The sequence below is a fragment of the Halichondria panicea genome, unplaced genomic scaffold (genome assembly GCF_963675165.1).
Source record: "Halichondria panicea unplaced genomic scaffold, odHalPani1.1 SCAFFOLD_25, whole genome shotgun sequence".
In the NCBI taxonomy this organism is placed as follows: domain Eukaryota; kingdom Metazoa; phylum Porifera; class Demospongiae; order Suberitida; family Halichondriidae; genus Halichondria; species Halichondria panicea.
The window spans coordinates 27,786-47,881 of NW_026986601.1; the positions used below are offsets into that span (position 1 = coordinate 27,786).

The 20,096-nt window shown below is 40.4% G+C and overlaps 1 protein-coding gene across 8 annotated transcripts in view; it reads right to left on the minus strand.

The window, feature by feature from the left end:
- Nucleotides 1–19,716, minus strand: part of LOC135351978 (uncharacterized) — a 32,487-nt gene extending 12,771 nt beyond the window's left edge. For 5 of the 8 annotated variants that reach the window (XM_064551062.1, XM_064551060.1, XM_064551058.1 and 2 more), the window contains exons 1-6: nt 19,595–19,716; nt 8,622–9,545; nt 8,402–8,476; nt 3,338–3,425; nt 2,968–3,246; nt 2,720–2,911 (exon numbers count right to left, since the gene is read on the minus strand). In XM_064551062.1, the coding sequence (XP_064407132.1) occupies nt 2,720–2,911; nt 2,968–3,246; nt 3,338–3,425; nt 8,402–8,476; nt 8,622–9,545; nt 19,595–19,630 (1,594 nt within the window). In that variant the 5' untranslated portion in view covers nt 19,631–19,716. Of the gene's footprint in view, nt 1–2,719; nt 2,912–2,967; nt 3,247–3,337; nt 3,426–3,491; nt 5,362–8,401; nt 8,477–8,621; nt 9,546–15,102; nt 17,519–19,594 lie in introns of those variants that run through there. The other 3 variants (XM_064551061.1, XM_064551063.1, XM_064551064.1) reach the window with 3 other exon arrangements.
- Between the last annotated feature and the right edge of the window lie 380 nt (nt 19,717–20,096).

Below are 20,096 nucleotides of genomic sequence, written 5' to 3' on the forward strand. Positions count from 1 at the left end.
GGAGCATTTAATGCTCTCCTAAAATAATAGGGAGGAGCTTAATGACTGAGGGCACTAATGCTCCGCTGCATTACTTTAGGGGACATTTAATGCTCCGCACTAAATCTCTTCTATAATAGGGAGGAACTTAATGACTGAGGGACTAAATCTCTCCTATAATAATATGGAAGATTCTTAATATCTGCCGGGCACTAATACTCTCCTATATTACTTTAGGAAGGATGCAATACCCAAACCTTTCCTATTATAGTAGGTTTGACTATAGGAATGATTTGGTGTGCCCAGCACTAAATCTCTCACATAATAACAATGCTAATAATGTCTGAGGGTACTAAGTCTCTCCTATAACAATATGGGATATGCTTAATGCTTGAGGGCACTAAGTCTTTCCTGCAGAACAACAAAAGCATGGGAGATATAGCCCACCAAAAGGTGCAAAAGGCTCTGTTGTGTCTTGGACAGAGGCAATCGGAGAGTGTCTTCGAAGGCATTTAATACATACCGTAGTATAAAGTAGGTTGTTGCTACTCTTGGTTTTTACATTCATGTCAACAGCCGAGGGTTAGCACTTTAGTGCTCTAGTTTCTAAAGTACCTGGCATGGACATTAGGAACTATATGTCTCTAGTAAAGAAGTTACTGCATAGATGCCAGTGACAGTGACAGTGCTATATGGTGACAATAAAAGTGAAATGCCTGATCAACGAGTGTTGCAAGCGTGCGCTTGCTAATGCCTCTCGCCATGTTATGCTTTCGCTCAAGTAGTTTCTATAATAGTACATGCATGCATCTATTGTTGTTATTTATTGTATTATGTGGCACCAGGACCTCAAGAAAGATAATTCTTCCAGGATCTGTAGTTCAGTGTATATAGAGTAAGTAACCCATCTTCGCCAGACACCTATAATCGGCGGCTATTGCACGAAGCACAAGACAATTTTGAACAAAACTAACAGCATGGATCTACAGATGGGTAACAGCTCCCCAAAATTTGGAAAGAATAACTCGCTTGCGGGCGGAATGGTGGTCATGCATGAGAAGTGAGCTGCCGAATTGATCAATTGTCGTCAGTGAGACATTTATCTCCGTCTTTGCACGCTTACCAAGCACTGAAACTACCAGCACTAAACAATGCTTCTTGGCACAACTCTAACTAGTTGAGCACTACTTGCAGGCAAAGCAGCGTTAGCTGCAGATCGAGCCCCACCCAGCTAGGCATGAGGAAAATTTTGCAAAAAATAATGCTGATTCAGCAATAATTGTGCACATTCAGCAATAATTGTGGCAAATTAAACTGGGATTAGCCTCAATTTCAGGCCGCCCTGAAGATATGTGCACAATTATTGCTGAATCAGCACTATTTTTTTGCAAAATTTTCGTCATGCCTAGCTGGGTAGGGCTCGATCTGCAGCTAACGCTGCTTTGCCTGCAAGTAGTGCTCACTAGTTAGAGTTGTGCCAAGAAGCATTGTTTAGTGTTGGTAGTTTCAGTGCTTGGTAAGCGTGCAAAGACGGAGATAAATGTCTCACTGACGATTATCGATACATTCGGCAGCTCATTTCTCATGACCACCATTCCGTCTGCAAGCAAGTTATTCTTTCCAAATTTTAGGGAGCTGTTACTTTCTTACCCATCTGTAGATCCATGTAGTTAGTTTTGTGCAAAATTATCTTGTGCTTCGTGCAATAGCCGCCGATTATAGGTGTCTGGCGAAGATGGGTTACTTACTCTATGTATAATATCTAAGAAGAAAATACTTGTGTACATGCACATTGTTATCTATATTGTTATATGGTAGTGCTAACCAGGCCCTTAAGAAAAGGATGATTCTGCCAGGAGGATCTGGATCTTTGATATTATTTTCTCACACATGGGAATGAGCGCGCATGCGCATTACATACACAGGAATAATTAAAGGGGTGTGTCCAAAGAGATCAATTTCACAAATGGCTACTGCTTGCTACATGTAGCTGTTTTAACAGATATTTTCTGAGTCTTGTAGCTAATAAAAAGCTAGCGCTTTAGTGCAAGGCTAACTCATATGTTGAATAGAAAGTTTGTGCGGACAGAAATGCTATGAAAGATTCTGAAGAGACTGCAACAGCCTTCAATGTGAGTCAAACTAGCCATAACTCGAGAAAAAAGCTTTAGTTTGCTAATCCACGAATCAAAATCCAAGAGAACGTGGCTAGAAGCCTATAGAAGCTGTTAGCTTTCGTCGCATTGCAACCGTTGAGCAGTTACAGCTGGAACAGACACACACACACACGTACACACACACACACGTACACAGTCAGCTTTACTGTATCCCTCGTGCGGCTACGCCTCGAGGCATAATGAAAGCACGCGGGTGCTAATGCCCCGATAGGTGGAGGTTTTATAGCAATGAAGCTACAATACTAGTACTAGCAGACTATTATTAAATACACACCTGTGTACAGTTACAATTCTTACATTACTCTTCTAGATTTTTTCACTTTGTACACTTTTTCCCCGATCTACATGCGTGTATGTAAACTATCTGTGCTCGATTTAGAATTATAGCAGCATGCAAGTTGGTGGCGTTGCTACTTTTACCACCTTAACCAAAATCTTGCTGCAGATTGAGTAAGGGTTCTACTGACGTTTTACTGCACCACTGCAACTTTTGCTGCTTTGTTTTTACCTATATGGAGCGCTCATCTCATCAGTTTTTGTATAAAAAAAGTTTTACTGCTTACGTGCTGTCAACCTTTGTTGCAGGTCAGTTGATAAATATGATGTTTGCAAAGTTTGGCCAAAGATTATTTGGAGCTCTTCATATGTCACATTACTTGTTCCACTATCAAGCTCAATACCCAGTTTATCAATTTGCATTGATGTCAATATTGTATGAAGAAGTTTGGACTCTTCGACTTCAATTTTGGTTCCATCTGCATAAGTGAAGACAACATCAATACACTATACTTGACACCCGTACAATTAATACCTAATTTACCAACTGTAAGTCTTGCCGAAGTTGAAGATATGTGCACACCCGAATGATGTTTGTTAGTGACAATACACTTGTAACTTCCACAGTGTTTAGACAAGGGCTTCAAAACAACCAGTTTATTTGACGTTGCTCCTCTGTAGTCAGGATTATCATCTGGTATACTCTGATCATTTAAGCACCAGTTGTATGAGAACTGTCCTGAAGACGTCACAATGGAGAATGTAGCTTCCTCACCGACCTTAGTGTGCACATCCTTGAGATCTTGTACAAGTGCTGCAGGAATGTGGGATACATGTAAAACATACGCAAAATGTACTTAAACGTATATAATTAGAGGACCTGATGGCATCAAGGATTGTCTTACATTGTGATTCAAGTGCTGTCAAAGGGGAGGGAGGGTATTCCAGTAGAGAAGTAGAAAAACATCCACGATCAATTTGTTGAGCAACAGTCTGCACATGCAATAATTAAAGAGTACAATTACAGCGTGGAAGAATTGGACATATACAATCTTGTACCATGATGTGCTCTGACACTAAGGAATATCCATTGAAACTCTCAGGATACTCCAGGGTACAAATCCCATGTACCCTGCTAGGGTGTACATTCATGTACCCTAGGGTACATTGGCTGTGGTCAGCCTAAAGCCCACCCTCCACCTTAAAGGAGCTTCTCTTTTATAGAAGATCAATTCTTCAGTATCCAATCAGATTCACTAAAACTACCGGACCACATTGGAACTGGGTTGTGAATGTGGTTAAGTGCAAGCACACGCACACAAAATGTGCACAGTGCATGCACGGCAGGGGTCAAAGAGTGTTTACTACTACTCAGTTGTAAATGGGTTGGATAACAGCTTCTAATTGCAATACGTGTTCATAGTACAAGCTATATATACCTGTACCATGGATATCTGTGTGTGTATGTGTACTACCTCGTGCAGTTGTATGCTCTCGGTAGTACAAATCCAATACACCCTTGATATCCATGGTACAATTAACTATTACATGTACTTTTCTTACCTGAGGCGTTCTAAAGCGCATGCGCAGCCTGCATGGACCCGAGACTATTTTTAGTGGTCGAACAGTAATAATTTATGAATGTTTTAAAACACTGACAATACAGGAGACTCTCGTTCTTGGGACAGTGCAGCTTGGCCGGAATAGTATTTCAAAAAATAGCTGTGGCTAAAAAACGATCTTACCTGACTAATTTTGCGGTTCTGTCTCGAGGATAATGAAGGATAATGAATCATTCTGCTCTCTAATTAAGTGTATATCTGCCAAACCACACCCAAAACGTCATATCCGGCCGTAATAACGTACATTGAAAACTTAGTTTGGGGCAGCCAGTACTGGCCAGTATACAGAATAGAGAGGGCTGCATTTCAGGGTGATTTTTGTGCAGTAAACATCTAGCTAGTAATCCGTGCCAAACCAAATGGCCGGTATATCGAGGTGGCCGTACTTCAGAGAGCCGGAATAGTGAGTATATAAGCAGTTACATAGACACATAATTTTTGAGAATAAAAACTTAAAGTGATACTGTCACTCCAATTTTTAGGACATCTGTTCCTTCAGATGTTCTACAGTGCATGTCTCTATACATACTGCATGTATATAGTTCTTTGATCAGTCTTGAGATAGGCCTGACCATGCATCCTCTCCGCCCATCTAATTATGCACGTAACGCTGAGTTTACGCAATTTCCCACCGGCAGTTTCACGTTCACGGTGTTGTCACAAACACTTGACTGCAAGTTCACCTGACCCCATACGAATTGGGGAGGGCATGGCCAGACTATTTGGGATTGCAAGTACAAGTTAGATAGTAGCTACAAGGCATGCTGTTGTCAACTATAACATTTAGAGAGTCCGTTATAAGAGGTTCCACTGTATATGGATGTGCATGAACGAACCAAAAAACCAAATTAATGCTGGTGGCAACATACATACACTAGTGCTCGATGTAGTTAATACCTCTTTCTCTTGATGACGAACTTATTCCTTGTATAGTAGAACCTCGCTAATCCAGACCCCTTTAGTCCGAAACCAGGCTTGCAAATCCAGACAATATGACAAAAGGAGGGGCTACTGCGCATGCACACTCTAACTAACTTTTTTTGCTGAATCAGCAATAATTTTACAATGGCTACTGGCAAAAAAACAAAGAGAGCTCACAGAACTTGGAGAGAAAGTTGAGATAAAAGACTATTCTCTAGCTAGCAGCTTCCCTTCTGGCCAACATTCATATCATAATACATGATTGTACATATGCAATATTCCACTCAAAGCACTCATTCGATCCAACACTGATGCCTGTTAGATACATTAAATATGAGTGCTAAACTGAACACTGACAACCTCCTGACCCTCAGCCTCACTGCAAAAGAGCAAAGAAGTTATACCAGAGAGCATCAGAAAACATGAAAAGAGACTGATAAACATTGCATTGCAATTGCATGATCAGAAGTGTGTAAATTATTGTTTTTCTTGTTCTCTCACTGCTGAAAAGTGTTTCATTCCAAATAAGAATCACTTCCTAGTGTGCAATAATAAGTATGCAATAATACTTCCGGGTGAGCGATATGGAAAATTGTACAGAGGAAAAACTATGCCATAGACTAGGATCTACAACTGTAGTAACACAGACCGTGCTCTATTATTCTGTGGTTGGAATTTTTGGAACGGTTTGGTAGTTAGAGCACGGTTGGTGGTGAATGATTGATTTTTAAGCCATAGAACTTTATAATAGCTACAACTGCTCCATGGTTGCAATGCGAGTACAGCTAAGTGATTCTATAAGCTTCTAGCAATGGGGCTATCTGGCAAACAAAGGCTTTGTTCTCGAGTAAAGGTTAGTTTTGCTTACCAGTACATTGAAGGCCAATACTGCGCAGTCTCTCTAGAATCAAATCTGTTCGTAGAAGGTTGCTATTCTACTTAGTAGTTAGCTCTATACTAGAGCGATAGCTATTGGTAGCTGCAAGAAGCTGCAAACTACAAACCAGTTAATGCACAGTTTTACGCTCGTGCTCTATGGATATTATTGGCCTCATGGAAGTTCGAGAAGCTCATGTAGCTCGAGGCGAAGCCGAGTGCTACATGATGCTTTGAGATAGCACTCGCAACCGTGCATTAACTAGTACATATCTCCACACTTGGTGATGAGTCGCTCCTGTGCAATTTGAATGTAAAACGCTAATGTCAGCACTTATTAAAAAGCATTATAAAGTGCAATGGTGGTGTAGAGTTCAATCTAAGACTGAGTACATTTCTGTCACTTTCTGTAGTGCTTATTGTCGACCCGATCCCTTTGCCTCTGCTCTTATTTATCCACGTTTCACTGATTAGCTCCAGTTCGCCGTTTTCAAAATTCCCTGGCTTGTTCCCTTCACCTTGCCAGCCTCTGTTCCGCCGTTTCATTAATAGCTCCTGCTTGCTGTCGAACTTCTCTTATAGAGTTGTCAGTTGACGGTTTCTTTGGTCCCTGTTAAGCTTCAGTTTCATTTAACGGTTCTATCATCCATACTTAACTTGTTACTTGCCCGCTTTAATTGCTTGTTCAAATGTAAGTGACCGTCCTGACCGTCCAAAATGCAGCAATCATCGCGCTAAAAAGCTTGAAATGTCAGACAACCAGTAAGTCTCTGTACTACTTGCTACTATTTTGGGATGAGCCTTAGGGCTTGCCCCAATAACCCGCAGCTGGCTGCAGCGGCCCCGGGTTAACAAACCAACAGACTACATGTACTATAACTCGTGGCCACCCACAGGCCTTGGGTTAATAACTTATATTCTTCGCCTGTATATATTCATTCAAGATATTTTTCTGCATAGAGTCAGGGTTTACGGTATCTGTACATTTTATGGCCAATAACTAGACGGGCGTCGCCGCCTTTGACCGTTGTACAGAAGGAGGACGGGACCCAAGCTTATCTACAGTTTTGTTCTACCAATGAAATCCCACCGGCTCCATCCAATCAGATTGCAGTATTTGATCACACCCACTTAACTTTACCACGTGTGAATTTTGCACACGCTAAATTGACCAAGAGGCATGGCCAACACCAGTGATATTCATCGCTATTGGCTAACACCCACTTAAAAACAATGAGATTCATAATACTATTGCGTAACAGGCCAGAACAAAACTGTAGATAGGCTTGGTTCCTGAAGGAGGACGGCGACGCCCGTCTAGGCAATACTAGTGACGTGGGTAGAAGCCTATAGAAACTCTTAGTTTTCGTCGCATTGCAACCGTTGAGCAGTTATAGCTGGAATACACACATGCTCGTACAGACACACAGACACAGAGGAGGTCGGACACCACTTGACCTTTCTGCTACTTACAACCTTTTAATAAATCTTTTTACTATCCATGCTCTGCTAGATCTGCCCAACTAGTACACTAGTAGCCGTGGCAACCACTCGAGGCAACACTAGATCTAGACTATGGAGACGACACACAGTAGCCTAGCCCAGCCTCTGATGTTATAGTTCTGTCAGTTCCTCTAACCACCTGTTAACCGGGTCCTCACTATATCATCACTAGTCTACAGTCAGATTATATAGCACACAACAGGGAAATAAAGAAACATGCAAACAGACAGGAAATGAACTCTATAGCTTGGAAGTAACGAGAAAATACTACACTAATCGTTCATTGAGATAAAATAATACGGTATTAATTGGAGGAATAAAGAAAGGAATAGACGTAGAGTTAGGAAAAAGGAGAGCCTGTATCAGGAAGTCGCGTGAGGGTAGAAGGGTGGTAGAAGGGTGAAAATGAGCGTGGGTATGCAGTGCTAGAGATATTGGACTGCCCACGTAGAGGTCTATGACTAATAAAACTTTGCCTGCAGCAAGCTAGCAGGACATGGACTTGGAACTGGAAGTTTGCAAGCACTAGCTAGCTAGCTAGACCACCTTAGGCTTAGCTAGATCTACTAGATTGTGTGATCTATCAGACTACCACCTTTCTTGTGTCTTTCTAAATGCTAGATCAGAATAGCTTAGTCATCATTATCATCTAGCAGGTATAGCTACTCAGAGCTGGCCACGCTGGTTCCCTGATCTGACTTGCAGCACAGCTTGCAGTACAGTCTTATTAACTCTGAATGCGTGGGAGAATACGTCACGATTGTGGGCTATTATATATTATATATATCGCCCACGTTCATAAAAATGCTTGTGGATCACGCGATTTCTCAAACCAGGCCTTACTTTTTCTTAACTGTATGCCCATTTCTTTCTTTGCTGCCTCACTTTGTCTATTCTTTTTTTGCTACCTTCTATTTATGATTTATGGATGAATAATGACAACAGCAAGAAAAAGTAAGGCCTGAGAACGAGGCTACCATATATTGGTTCTACAATATGCCATATATACTGTATAATCTTGTGTGCCACAAAATCATTCATACTTACTGCTATAGGTATCAGCATTGCTTCATGAGTATCTTCCAGGTTTCCACTTTTAGCGTGCTGCTCTACTTCAAGTGTCTGCATGTGCATGTATGCATGGTCATACACAATGGATATAATAGTGACAGATCCAGAGCTCATTGAAGTGAATAATTTTATACAGCTGCAGCAACTGGCAGATTAACCTCCTATAGCATAATTATACATTGACAGGATCATTTACCTCAGAGCTTGCAGTCGGGGAGAGAGAAAAGGAATTGAACTTAGTAATGTGATGATCTCTCTGAAATGGCTTTATCTTGTCTATATCTTCGATATCATCTTTGTGACCATAACGAGACAACATTTCGGAACATTTATCGTGATGTTTGCGCCTGGCTGCATGTAGCATTGTTCTCTTCTTAGAATCGATGACTACAGCATTTACATCAATTTCATTGTCTCTCAATAGCACAAGCACTTTTTCAAAGCCAGCCAGCTTGTAGTGATGATTGGGGTTCATGCAATTCATCAGATAATAGAAAGGCGTGCAGTTACGTTCATCCAAAACTGTTATAGTTGGAAGAATATCCCTTGCAGCCCTTTTGCACGCGTTAATTACAACACTCAAAAAGTTCGACCAATACAATGTATCGTCTCTACAAAAAACAGTGTGAAGAATGGTAGATGCACTTCCGCTTTGTTCAAATCCAGTTAAACCTGGCAAGATGTTATGTTTAACACATAGATTATAAAGCAGTTCAATGGCGCTATTGTGCAAGTTGTCCACTGCTAATTCGATCGGGGTTTTTCCTTGATGATTTTTTGTAGATAGGATGGTCTTTTCTTCAGAATCGCCCTGAACAAACAAGGCAATCATATTTTGCTTTGCCATACTATTAAGAGCACTGTGAACTGGGAGATCACCATCATCATCTTTGTCAATTAACTGTTCTTTAGGCATTTCCGAAACAATTTTCTTCATATCTTCAAACTGAGTGAAAGATGAGCATGGTCCACAACTTCTAGCAAGGCCATGAGTGGCAGTGCCGTTAAATAGTCTGTCACGCTTATGAAGGAGTTCTCCATACACTTCCTTAGCAGAAAGATTGCCTTTACACATTTTATGTGCATTATCTTCCAGCCATTTTTTCCAAACTATGGGCTCCTGAATGGGGTTCCATAAAACCATAATAATAATTCATGAGACTGTATTTGTTTGGAATGGACCAAACACTCCTCTATCTATAACAAAATCTGGGAAGTTGTTCACCTAGTTGGGCGGAGTCAAACCCTGGACACTCACGTAGGATTGGGAACTACTAACTATTGTCAAGGTTTAATTGTTTCACTGGTGCTGTAAGACCTCTGATTAAGGCAATCCTCCAAATATGCGACACCCTCAAGCTTAGGCAATTTTCTTACCTTTAAAAGTAGCGACAGCTGTGTTGACAATTACTTGTTAAGCCACACCCTAACCTCGATTATAGCCCATTGGAAAATACACATATTTAAGCGGCTATCGAGCCAAGTACACTGATTAGAGCTACCTCCAATTAGATGTGACTCTCTAAATAGGCCGACACTAGGCCTTTAACATAATTTGTCAACCTCAAATGAAGCAACCTTTGGCTTAAAAAGTGTCGCCTTAATTAAAGGTGTTACGGTATTTAGTTTTAGGGTGTGGCTAAGCATGAATATGATTTATCCAAGTGGGCAGAAACCGCAAAGCTCAGTTAGTCGCTATAATTATACTGCAAGAGCATGCCACTAACTCTAACTTGACTTTGAGTTGGCGCGTCCTGGTTCAATTGCAAGCTGGCTTATCTACTTTTGTTGCATTATGATTTGACAAAGAGAATTCATTAATGGGCCACGCCTTCAGCACTTGAACGGTTGCAAAATGTCTGGCAAATCCTGACATGGCAGTGGTTCCCAACCCTAATGTGAGCGTCAGAGGAGGTGCAAAGCACTTGAAAAGGTCACTAATTGCAAACAGACGACTGACTACTGGCCTAGTTTTGGTGTTTGTGAACAAAACGTTATTTTCAGTGTACATAGTGGTGCTAATACTTTTTAGTGGTGTCAAATTATGTTTTCGCCAATTTTACTCGGAGCAGAGATATAACTACCCTTGATTCCAAGGTTATATCTCTGCTTCTGAGCAAAATTGGCGAAAACAAAAAGAAAATAACAGTTTTTGAGAGACACAAAATTTAATAACTAGACCATGCAGTAGCTGTCTGCAAGAGAAGTTAGGAAGAAACTAATTAGTGACCTTAATTAGTTAAGGGCAAGTGCTTTATACCTCCTCTGCGTGAGCACCCAGGGTTTGGCTCTGCCCAACAATTGTTTACCCTCGATGTTTACAGTCAAGAGTAAGGTGTTGAACACAGTAACAACATTTTCTCACCTCTGGCGTCATCACTGATAGTAACGAGTGGTTCAGGCTGCGCTAATGCCTTTCGCACTGTTTTGCTTTGCTCAAAAAGTATTATGTAGTATATATAAGTAAGAAACAGGTATTAATTAGTTTGCTTTGTATATTTATTATAGCAATTGTGTGGCTATGAACCCACACAGTCATTATCAGGGGCGTTTCTAGAACTTGAAGCATGGGGGTACTCAAATTTAAGGAAAGGCCCAACTATTTTTTGAGGAACAACCTATCAGTGTATAGCTTGCCTGCTGATTTCGCATGCTCAATAGGGACACGAGCCAATGTATGTTTTGGTCCACGTGGTTTCTCTGAAGGCAATTTGTTTACATGTGTACAGCTGCAGATGGAAGAAACTCACAAGACTTCATGTGTATGAATCCAAGACAACTGTTCAGTCAGCTAGACCAGTGCTGATAGCTAGATTAGTCTCATGGTTGACTGGGAGGCCCCTTCGAACCCCGGAAGGGGAGATTTCGCCCATACAAGCTTGGGCGAGGGGGCGCGCCAAAACACAGGTGAAAAATTACGCTTCACTACTTTGTGACTACATCTGATGGACGCAGTGCAGAGCATGCGTTTTTGATTCAGAGTCAATGGCAAATAAATGGTTATAATGAGCTAGTGCCTCACGTTTGTGACTACATCACACATCATACAAAAATAAAACTAAGTCTACCGCAATAGGTTCCACGTCACTATCCCTAAGCTGTAGAAATATTTAAAATACGCAATTTAATTGGGCAGTTCATAACCAAAATGTGCACCAACGAATATTACCCGCTATACGGTATACAGTGGAACCTCCGAATAACGGATAAGTTGGTGCAGGAGGTTTTCCCCCAATATTTCGAATTTTGGGAGGTTATACCATATAAAGTTACGTTACCACAAATGTGGTGTATATGTAAAGACAATAACTGTATACAACTGAATCAGTATACATGTATCTTTCACTAAACATTAAACAAAAAATTACACATAATTATACGTGTCTACCCTAGCAAAGTAATTATGCGGTGCCCAAAACAAAGTAGAGTGTAAAGTGTATATATAGCTATATAGGACACTCCAAAGCTATACCTTTCTTCTATCTGCATGCCTGCAAAGTTTTGGCCATTGGTGAAACTTTAAACAATTTGTGCGTGTCGAAAAGACACACTGACCATCTTTTGTATGGAGAAATTAATCCTAAAAGCGCTAGCCTAAGGCCATCTTGGAAGCTTAACTCTGCTCTATTTGATCAAGCTATATAAAGATACTTCGCACTTGAAATGTTGACTTGAATATCCATTGCAAATCACATGCTCAATTAATCAAAAAGATAGTATGCGTAGCTGGCTGTAATCATCACATGACACCTTTTATTGGAAGAGGATAAAACAGGTTGCACACACTATAATGCACAGTGGTAATGAGAAACAGTTATTTCTTTGTTGAGAGTAAATGTGAAATTTTGCTGACACCACAAGTCAACCCAATGTGTGTGGAACTCAAGCTTGGTTATACACTTAACTGTTGTAACTTAATGGCTTACAACAAGTAGCGAGTACTGCAAAGAAGCTCAGCGACTGGATATCCGTCTCTCTGTCTGTCATTTTATGTCCGTCTGTAAGTCTGTCCACGGTCAGATCCAATGATCAGCAAGACAGTAATAATAATACTTCTACTGGATGAAACTGATACAGCTCAACAACTGAGGCAATGGCGTTCCCTATGCCATATCTAAGACAACTAAGGGAAGTTTGACAACAAGTAGGAGCTAATGAGCTCGTCTGTTGTCAAAAGGTTCGAATTGAGAGATTTACAGTTAGAGAGACCTTTAGGAAACAGCAAGTCTACTACTCACTACAACTTTAACTTCTCTTCGCTGTAAGCTAGGCTCGCCCCACACAATGCTTCCAGCATTCCCCTAGTAATGTCTCGGTGCGCATGCGCAAGGGAGGTATACAGTAGTGTGTTTGTGTGTGTAGACTGCTATACAGCTGCTCAAGGATCAACGAAGTGCAAGTAAGAGTTTCTATAGACTTCTATAGTCATGCTTTCTTGGATTTGCAAAACAATGCTTCATTTGGTTGCCCTAGTTTTGCTTACTTGAAATGCCACTGCAGACTTTTCAGAAGAGTGCGTAGAAAAACTTGTTCATGGAATGTTGCTATACTCTGCTTAGTAGTTAGCTCTGCAATAGAACGCTAGCTATTGGTAGCTGCAAGAGTGAGAAGAGAGCTGCAAGGCTCTGCTGATGCAGCTATATTTTTTAGACTTAGACTTTTGGCCTTGATCATTTTTAACAACAATCATGGCCGATAATTACCCACTCCTCGATCATACAGCAAAATTTATTAATGCTCATCATGATAAATTATAATGTGTGTGCTATTGCTATAATAGCTAGTAGTAGTTTTATGTTAAGTAGATTTTACACCTCCACCGAGGCATCAGCACCCGCGGTGCTTTCATCATTATACTGGTAAACTTGTGTAGAAATTATTTTGAAACTGTACCAAATTCAAAATTTATGTCCGGAAATGTAGAATGTACTAAGAAATCCACTAAAAATGTTAGACAGTGTGAAAGCCTGAAATATTTATTCTAAGTTATTGGTAAGATTTCATATTGAATGTGTTATGGTTGCCTAGCAACCTAAATTGACGTGAAGAGATGCCTCTAAAGCCAGGCGAGGAGATTCCAGACGATAAGTAGCTGGAAAAAGCTATTTACATCAATAACATCTACACATGTAAAATAAAATAGTGGGTGTGGTCAGAGTATCGCTACAAGTGATGGAAGAGTTCAAACGACACACAGCAGCCTCAACAAAGAAGCATGCAAGCATATTGATCCACGTACTAGAGTACCTATGAACAGTATATACAGGGCCGTAATATAGAGTGAAATGGGGTGGGGTTCCTCTTGAAGCAGTTACTCATGACTTTGCTTCCACTAACGCACGTCAAATAAACTATTTCTGACATTTCTAATAGTTTTCACTAGCCTCGATCCCAGGCCAAGTTTTCGCTTTTATAACGGTTAGGCTGCATCAGTCAATTAGGCCAGATTCGTTCACTTTTGTGACATTTATTTGTGTACGAACCGTTTACTAGCCAGTATCATTATTGGAATGGCTTAGCTGAAGCTTTTATCTTCCCTAAAGCTTATTCTGAAGACAGAAGAACAAGTGAAGAGGCTTATCAAGGTCAGATATTTTTGTGTGGTTCTATCAAGTCATTTTTGTTTGGCAAGATCTAGATCCACCATTGACAGGATATATCTTTATATGGTGGATCAAGTGAAGAATGTGAGCTAGAGGACTTGGTGCTGCCATCATCAGCTCGAACAGAGGGATCGCCAATGACACTATAACCTGTTTAAAACGAGAAATTTAATATGTACACGTTATAAAATGTCTACTTCTCTGCACAGGAGCAATGGCTAATATCCAGCTATCCCAACAGTGCTCCTCTTGGCTATACTAACGGACGAGACTGGACAGTGTGAGGTAAGGGTTTAAAGTCTTCAGTTATTTATTTATCTTGTCTTACTCACAGGACTGGAGTGTATCTATATCTGCTCGTCCGAGTGTTGTTTCTGATAGCTCAGAGGCACCAAGAGAATCTATGTTTCTCAAACAAGATTTACCTGAGTTTACGAATAGGGGCCTAGAATCAGAGAGGTCCAGCAGCCTGCTAAACCTTCTTGAAAAGTAATTTAAGGCATTCAATCATCCTGAAGTTGCCCTGGGTCACTATAATTATGCTGCAGCACAACCGGCAACTCTCCTTGTGAAGCAGCTCCCTATGTGCATCTTTTGTATACCCACTCTGTGAATTTTCTATGTATAATTGGTTAATTAAATATTTTTGCCGACCACAAAAATACAATAAAAATGACGCATGCGCAGACAACTAGTACCAGGCCTAGTTGTTCGCCTAACCGTTATAAAAGCGAAAACTCAGCCTGGGATCGAGGCTAAGTTTTCACACAAATTATTTTATTTATGTATCATCTTTCTCTTGTTTATGATCTCTTAGAACATAATTATACATGCACTCCTGTTAGCACTTACATGTGCATGTGCTAACAAGTTTTCAAAAATTTCCCCTACCCCCTGCAGCTCCGCCGCGTGGGCTTTGTCCCATTCCTTTTTTCTGAAGTAAATACACATGATCCTTTCCAGAACACAATAGTTAGATCGCAAAGGGTCAAATTTTCTGCTGATTTGGCTCATTCGCAAAGGTTTTTCACTCGCAAAATATTCTAGTAATACGGTATGTCCATGTTTTCTTACTTAGAATGATTCTCAATATCAATATCCAGTCTTCACAGCCATCAGAGCAAGATGTTTCCTGAAGACTTGTTATCTAGCTAGAAATTTAATTGCTACACTGTATAGCACTGTATTATAACAAAAGAAAGCTTGTCTTCAGTTTCTCGAGCATATGATTTTAGTCCACGATCAGTGGCAGATCTAGGATTCTTGAAAGGGGAGTTCCAGGGCTCTGAGTTAAGGACTGTTAAATTTACCTAAAAAAAGGTCGTCACTTCTTCGAAACAGTGAGCATGCGCATTATAACACACCAAATTTTTTCCCCAAAAAAAGGTCATCACTTTTCATAAGCAGTCTGCATGCACTACGCTGGAGAGTTTTTAGCCTTCATAGTCACTGAAACTGCACAGACAAAGCTTCGCAGGACTAACAAGGACTAAAGGTAAGTGAGAAGTGCATGTGAAAGCTAGTAAGAAAGGAACAACTTGCTAACTAGTTGCTTGAGCCTCCCACTCACTTCTTTCTCAAGGGGGTTCAATTGAACCCAATGAACCCCCTCTGGATCCGCCACTGATGATGAGTTTTTGCTAGTTGTGCACTTGATCACTAGGGGTTAGTAGATTATGCTCGAGATATTACCTATTATGCTATTCTTTAATAGCTTACAAATTGCCTATTATTCCCACATTATTCTAAAGCACAACATAGACCCCATATCCTCGCACAAGTAACATCAAACTATAAATATTATTAGCACTATAGAATGCTAAGGAGATAATCAACCAGTATAATACTTCCATCAGGCCTACAAATGTTTTTACTATGATTCGTACTGACCTGTACTAAGTCTTCCAAAACCTCCCTATTATTCTCATAATCGCATGTTGTTCTATTATTCACTGTGATTCGTACAGTGATTAATCGCGTATCAGTAATTACTCATCGTCAAGGCAGTAATTGCATGTCGGCATTAACGACGTGCAATTACTGCCTTAACGACCGCACGTTCGAATAACGGCCGCGGCTAATTTTTTGTACTGAAATTGCAGCTGAAGTGTCCTTAAAACTGCATCACAAACGATTAACAATCAATAGTATGGCTACTCGCACTCTTAGCCATACTATTAATTATACTAATCGCATGTTGTCCTATTATTCACTGTGATTCGTACAGTGATTAATCGCGTATCAGTAATTACTTTCTTGATGACCGCGGCTATTTTTTTTTACTGAAACTGCAGCTAAAAATGTCTTTAAAACTGCATATCACAAACGATTAACAATCAATAGTATGGCTACTCATGCAATAAGGGATTAATAGCACTCATAACAAGCACTGGCAAGGTTAATAGCACTCGGCTATACGGCTCGTGCAATTAGTATCCTTGCCATTGCTTGTTACTCGTGCTATTAATACCATATTGCACTCTTAGCCATTATTAAGTGCTTATTATGCCAGTATAATTCTCACCCAAAAAATGTGTCTATTATGCTCAAAATTACGCCAGCATAATCTACCAACCCCTAGCACTCACCACTGCTGACTACGCAATAATAAAGTTGCACAATGTGCAGTAATGCCTTAGCTGCAGAAGGATGTCACTCCTGAGTCTCCAGCAGCAAGGTAAGTATTTTTAACAGAACTTAGTAATTTTCTACCGCAGTGGCCTGCGGCGTATAGAGGGTTAATACTTAATAGCACATCATACGATTATACCGTACCCTCGCGAAAATACGCCCACCCTTTTCAGCAGGGCTTATTAGGGGACTGGGCGTTTAATCGTGAACGGCGAGTTTTCACTCGAATATACGCCCACCCGCGGCCTCAATTAATCGAGGCTTACTTGGCTCTATGACAATTCTTTATTAATTTGACATAGCATTGAGCTAATGCATAAGTATGATTAAAGCATGATCAGAATGAACATGAAGAAGTGCTGGGTGACTCTGTTTGTTGCTCGTCAGACGTAGCAAGAACTTCTCAAAGGATGGTAGGTCATACTCCTACATAGCTTTGGTCCCAGGCCGATTTTTTTTAATAGAACGAAGTTGAAAAATACGACCTAGCGTTCAATTGGAGACGGATCGGTCTGGGGTCGAGGCTAACTCCTACAGAGCTCTCAGGCACTTTGTTTCATAAAACCCGGCAAGGTAAGGTAATCTGCAATTGGCCTGGGTGATGACTTTATTCTCAGAATTTTTCCCTTTCTCTGCATATAGGACTAGTTATTCCCCTGCATATACATATTCAAGGGCAAACAGATCCACACAGAGAGCTTATATTAGTGTCTGATTTTGGTCCAGCAGGGAATATAGAATAACTATAGCTACTTACGGTGGCCCTGAGCGCTACTAGTAGTTCACCTTAGCTACTTGATAGTTCACCTACCTTAGCTACTTGATAGTTTGCCTACCTTAGCTACTTGATAGTTCAACTTGATAGTTCGCCTACCTTAGCTGCTTGATAGTTCAACAACCTTAGCTACTTGATAGTTCACCTACCTTAGCTACTTCAAAGTTGACCTTTGAACTGTATGTTAATGCTGCTGTAGCCATGCGACTCAATATAAATATAATGAGAGCTCCATGTATATATACAGGTACTGAGGATTATCTGCAGCCGGTTAGTTCTACCCTATGGGTAACAGCAATGCAAGACGAGAGTACCACACTTGATTCATTTGGAAGTTACGTGTTATTCACAATACTAGCTAGTCTAATAGCTTGGGGCAAAATCAAATAGAGCTAGGATTAAGAGACCTTTTTCTTCTCTTCCCCCTCCTCCTCTGAGAAAAGGTCTGGCCCCAGACTAATACAATACATGCAGTTCAAGTTGTTCACGTTTATATCTAAACCTATCGCAGCACAAGAATTCTGTACTATACAATGGTTCTGGTGTGGTACTCTAGTCTTGCATTGCTGTTAGATAATCCTCAGTACCTGTATATACGTGCATATGTAGCTCTCATTATTGATATCTAGTCGCTATGTACAGTATGGCTGGCTACAGCAGCATTAAATAGAATTAACATACAGTTCAAAGGTCAACTGCGAAGTAGCTAAGGTAGGTCAACTATCAAGCAGCGAAGGTAGGTCAACTATCAAGTAGCTAAGGTTGTTGAACTTACAAACTTAGGTAGTTGAACTATCAGGTAGGCGAACTATCAAGTATATCTAATAGTAACGCTCAGGGCCACCGTAGCTACTACCTAAAACTTGCTTTCTTCACTATAGTAAACATGTGGCATTTAGCTACTGCACATGCTCAAACTCTTTATTCTGGGTGGGTGTATATAATCGAGTCAAAATATCCTTGTGCAAGAACTTCTAAGCAAAAGGGGGGATGGGCGTTTATTCAAGATGGGCTTATTTTCACAAGGGGTACGGTACATAAAATTAAAGACTATACACATAGACTGTAGACATAAACACAGCATACAACTGATGTTATTTTGCTGATCCATAATATTCACTTTCTAGTAACACGGTAGTTGTGATTTGTGATTTTTATCTTTGATCATAATTATGTGTATACAAACATGGGTAGGGTAAGTATTCACTTTCAGCCAATTTTTGCCATGAGAACGTCGTTATGCAAAACTTAATGTAATGATATTTACCAACATGGACCATTGATGCCATTACACAAAAATTATTTCGAGCATAATTTATCAGGGCCTAGACTCTGTACCTATTGTGCTTGTGTTTGTGAAAGTTCTGAGCCAGAAAAATCTGGATTCAGGGGCGTAGTTGGGACTATGGGAAGGGGGTGCTATTATAGATGAAAGAGAGCGCGAAGCGATTGATTTTTTTAGCCGTGCAGCGCCGAAATTTGGTTGGCCGGAAGCCATACCTCTTTATTAATGCCGTCATAATTAACTTATGTGCCAAGTTGCAATCTTCTATTTGAATAGAGAAGCCTATTAGCTATAGCCACGAAAGAGAACTAGTTTATAGATTTAAACCAGAATATAGCTCACAGTTTAGAGACTGAATCATTTTGCTTGCCTAGCTAACTGTAGCAAGATCTTTGCTGGATACATTTCTCAGTGATTTGCTGGATGGGAGTGCTCGAGCCCCCTCCCAGGCTACGCCTCTGGGCAAGGTGCTTGCACTGAAAAGAAAATAATCTCTAGCTTTGCTAGCCTCGGTCCCAGGCCGATTTTTTTTTAATAGAACGAAGTTGAAAAATACGACCTAGCGTTCAATTGGAGACGGATCGGCCTGGGATCGAGGCTATAGCTTTGCATGATTGTAATTAATAAATTATACATTTCCGTTTATTGAGGAAATTGTGGGTGTGTTTTCAATTAAAATTTAATTTTATCATCACCTTTATGCTACTTGCTATTTTAAGAATAGTAGCTTGAGAGAAACTATTGTTATAATTATAAACAAATTGAAATAGCAGGAAAAAATTTTCCTGTGAAATAAATTATGTCGCTTTAGTCTAGTCGAGTCCAAGTCGATTGAACAAATGAGTGTAGTATTATATATATAATTATATATATACCTGATTATCTAGCACTGGAGAAGACTGTGAGGCCATTAATCTGATTCCTGGCTGTGTCCTAACTCGTACTCTTGCCAATGCGCTATAATTCTGACTTCTGGTTGATTCTGGCTAGGATGTGGGTATTATGCGCATGCGTTGTTGACCAAGCTGATTAGATTACGAGAAATACCCCCGCTGGTAACAAGGGCATCATTGAGGCACAGGAGAGATAAGCTATAGGTAGACATACACAAACAATAGTTCTGTTTATTAAAGTATAATAATTATCTCTCTTATAATTATAATCCAGATTGATATGAGGATACAAATTAATGTCTTTGCTCTTGGCGTTGCTGTGGGGTTGCTACTGGAGTGACTGTGCTGCCTGCCATTGGTACTGCAGTGGGAATATTTGCCTATGCTTCTACTATCTACACACACGCAGACGTCAACTTACAGAGTCAGCAACAAACTTGGAGCCAAGAGGGCATCAAAAAAATTCCTTGCCAATATCGACCCC